We start from the raw sequence: 3,605 nt of genomic DNA, 5'->3' as shown, positions 1-3,605 counted from the left end.
ATGCTGCTCATGCAAGCATTTTAATCAATAAAGAAATACAATTCCCGTGTGGAACAAATAAGCCAATAGCCAGCGATAACAAACTGGATGTACATTAATATTGTCCTTTTTTGACAGTTTGGGTGAACATAAGGGGAAGAAAAACACCAAAAGATGATGTGATTAATATATATTATCACAAAACACTTGTGTTCCACTCAATGATAATAAAGTTAACTTACTGCAGTTCCTGCTGCAGCAATCCTACCGTGGTCAGATCACTAAAAGCTTTCTGGGCTACTTCTGTTGTTGGGGATACAACCAGCTCAGGCTGACAGACAGAAACAGATGGGCAGATTATTCAACTATACACAGTTAAAAGCATGCCACTAACACTGAAAATGTGTGTGATTTCATTGTCTGACCCCATTCAGGTGGACACTGCTCTCTCCCAGCTTTCTTTGTGTAATGTTCCCATCATAGCTAATCAGCTTTACCACTGGGCTTTCACAAACCGTTAGCTCCCCCTGCTGGACAACAACAACAACACTTTATTTAAGTTTTTTATAGTCAGGGCCACATTAATCAAAAATGTCTCAGTTGACTTCTCACCTTGCTGTCTGCTGGAGAGACAGGGACATCACTCCTGGAGGCGCGGTCAGCCTGTTGGACGGGCAGCTCCACAGGACCGCCTCTCAATCCTGAGCACAGGATTATACAGGTCTCCTCCCAGTCAATGCAGTCCCTCTGAGGACGGACATAATAACAACACGCACCAGAGTACTTATGTAGGTTTGCTTAGCTTACAATATGAAACAACTTTATTGTCAGTCATGGCTGAAATTCTTTTTGCATCCCTAGGTAGCTCATATAAAAAGAGGACATAGACATACTGTATAACAGAAAATTACATAAACATACACACAGACAAGATCTTGGACACTTGTAACCCTGAATAAATATTGCACTAGATTTAATGTTGCTGGTTTAGCAACAGGATAGATTGATGTATGAAAGAGTTTTAAGTCGATTAAGAGCATGAACTCTAAAAGCATCTGTTTGAAGGCAGAAGCTAATATTCTCTGTGTAAAACATGTGAGGTAAGCTTATCTTACCCTAGTCAGTAACTGCAGTATGGCTCTGGAGGTTTGTATTGTTTAAACACACGAGTAGTAAAACAGATCTGCTGTTTGATCTCAAAATGGAAATTAAGTTTAATATTATCCGTTATATGCTATTTATTTGATTCTGAATCAGAACTTTGTTTACCTGTAGCTTTTTACATTCATTCATCTCATTTTCAGCCTCGATGTCATGTGAATTCTGCAGAATATGCTCCTCCAGAATCAGTTTGCAAGAGCTGGAGTCACAAAAAAACATTTCCTGATGAGATCCTGAAGAAAATCCCCATGACTGATCCATTCAACCTCAAAGTTACTAAACATACTTTAGCCATCATTTATTTTCTTTTGTTTCTGTTGTTAGTTAGTATGTTAGTATATATAACATAAAGTGTTATAACATAAAGAAGTTATCACTGCCCTCTGTAGTAAAATTCCATTCAATATTCTAAGACAACAGTGTTTAGTTATTGTACCGTGCACTAATTGTTAGTTACTCTGGTTAACAGCATCTGCCTAACAGCAAGTTGTAAAAATGTCTGGTACCTGCTGATGTATATGGAAAAAAAATTCAGTTTCTCAGCCAGCATCTTGGCATCCTCTTCTAGTGTCTGTAGTGAGATGTTTGTACTGTAGTGGTGTTCCTGTTCTTGGTCGTGGTCCTCGCTATAGTCAGGTACCATGAGGAGCAACAGATCCAACATCCAGCGGGTCTGAGCCATGTGAATAGAACTGATCTGGGCACAAAAAACCTTCATTAAATATATGATGTAGTAAATGTGATTATTTTTGGTCCCATATACGAGTTATACGAGACATCTTAAGGTTTTTTTTTCATTCGGATGTAATGTGATCTGTGCAAAATCTGTGCATCACATTCATAGAGCTGATGTGTTTGCTCCAAAACACCTGATAGAAATGCACTTAAGTGACTTTGCAGTTTTGAAACATTTTCAAAATATGTGTTGACTAAACCTGGTTGGTACTGACCTCCTCACTAAGTCTCTGCTTCTCACCATCAGTGAAGTTGGACAGGTTGGTTATGAACTGCTGCACATTGTCTAACACCTTTTCTGTGTCTGTACTGGTTGAACAAACAAACACACTCAACATATACAGTAATATTTAAATTTCAGAACTAAATGTCTTAATTTTGTCTCATAACAGATCACAGATCACAAGTGTTTGATTCACAAACACATACAGAATACCAAATTTCTTGCACTGAAGAACTGAAGTATATTTACAAACTTATCTACAGAATGCTGACAAATTAGGCCTTTGCCTTTTCATTAAATCCAATAGTTTAGCCCAACTTACTATATGTCAAGCTTGTTTTTGTCCGTTTTGTTGTCTGTCTGCGAGCTAGACATGTTCTGAAAGGCTTTTTCAGCCAAACTTTGCCACATGCGCAGGGCCGTCTCCAGCTTCAGCCAGTCAGGGATAGACATTGTCTCTTGCCGTCCAATCACTGCACCAAGCTTGGAAACTCGGGACTCCATCAACCTAAGCAGTGACATGATCTCTCCGTGGATCCCTGAAACAGCATCAGTCAAATCAGTTTCAGCACTTAAGTCCATATCTTAAGGATTATAATGAGACCCATTACAACTTTTGCCAATTGCTTACACACTTGTGGAATGTGGCTCATTGTGTCAAAACTCTTCACACAAACACTTGGAGAGAAATGTCTCAATTCTATGTCAAAATGAAACTGCAATCAAAACGTAACAATCCTTTTTCAAAATGGCATTTTTGCAACAAACTAAGACACACATGCACCACTTAAATTACTCTTCAAAGCAGCAACAACACGCTGATGTACATCATCCAAAATACTGCTTGCTTTAGTACTTTGTGCACCTATTTTCTCATCAAGGCTTTTGTGAAAGATTGTTCTAGTACAAAACAGCTACTTACATTTCATTGAATGCAAAAATAGAAAGGCTTCAGAAAAAATGTATAGTTTACTTTTTTCCCATTGCATACAAATGGGAATATTGTGTTTACAACACAAAACACAAAGAAAAGTAGAATTACAGTAAATAATTCATACAAAATGTTACTATAAAACAGAAAACAATAAAATAATTGCAGTAGATTACAGAGAAATGGTAAAGAAAAACATTGTTGGGTAGGATGGTTTAAATCCCGCCTTATCTTAGGGTCTGGACACATCCCCTCATTGAAATCACAGCAATATCATTCCTGGTTAGGCAATGGGGGAATTATTGCCTTGCGCTCCGTATCACAAAAAAGTGAGTTCACCTGAGGTCTATTTTTAGTGCTGAGGTTCAAACTGATCTGTGTTCACTTACTGTCAAACGGTTTTCATGTGTTTGGGTGTGTTGCCAATTTCAGATAGTGTATTGCATTTTGAATAGAAGTATTTTCCTAATGAATGCACAAGTTTTCATTCTTGAACAAAGTGTCTAATGAAAGAAACATTGTTGTTTTTGGTTGTTCTGAGTTAGAAGTAGCATGGTTTGCTGGCACTTGATTTAA

At 37.8% G+C, this 3,605-nt stretch overlaps 1 protein-coding gene across 2 annotated transcripts in view; it reads right to left on the bottom strand.

Moving 5' to 3' along the window:
• Positions 1–3,605, bottom strand: part of axdnd1 (axonemal dynein light chain domain containing 1) — a 13,112-nt gene that overhangs the window by 1,329 nt on the left and 8,178 nt on the right. Inside the window, exons 16-22 of one of the 2 annotated variants that reach the window (XM_032526144.1) lie at positions 2,421–2,637; positions 2,091–2,184; positions 1,647–1,837; positions 1,249–1,339; positions 592–726; positions 405–509; positions 222–310 (exon numbers count right to left, since the gene is read on the bottom strand). In XM_032526144.1, coding sequence (XP_032382035.1) covers positions 222–310; positions 405–509; positions 592–726; positions 1,249–1,339; positions 1,647–1,837; positions 2,091–2,184; positions 2,421–2,637 — 922 coding nt within the window. The remainder of the gene's footprint in view (positions 1–221; positions 311–404; positions 510–591; positions 727–1,248; positions 1,340–1,646; positions 1,838–2,090; positions 2,185–2,420; positions 2,638–3,605) is intronic. The other variant, XM_032526146.1, reaches the window with a different exon arrangement.

The sequence above is a fragment of the Etheostoma spectabile genome, chromosome 9 (genome assembly GCF_008692095.1).
Source record: "Etheostoma spectabile isolate EspeVRDwgs_2016 chromosome 9, UIUC_Espe_1.0, whole genome shotgun sequence".
Lineage (NCBI taxonomy): Eukaryota > Metazoa > Chordata > Actinopteri > Perciformes > Percidae > Etheostoma > Etheostoma spectabile.
This window is presented reverse-complemented; position numbering and strand designations above follow the sequence as displayed.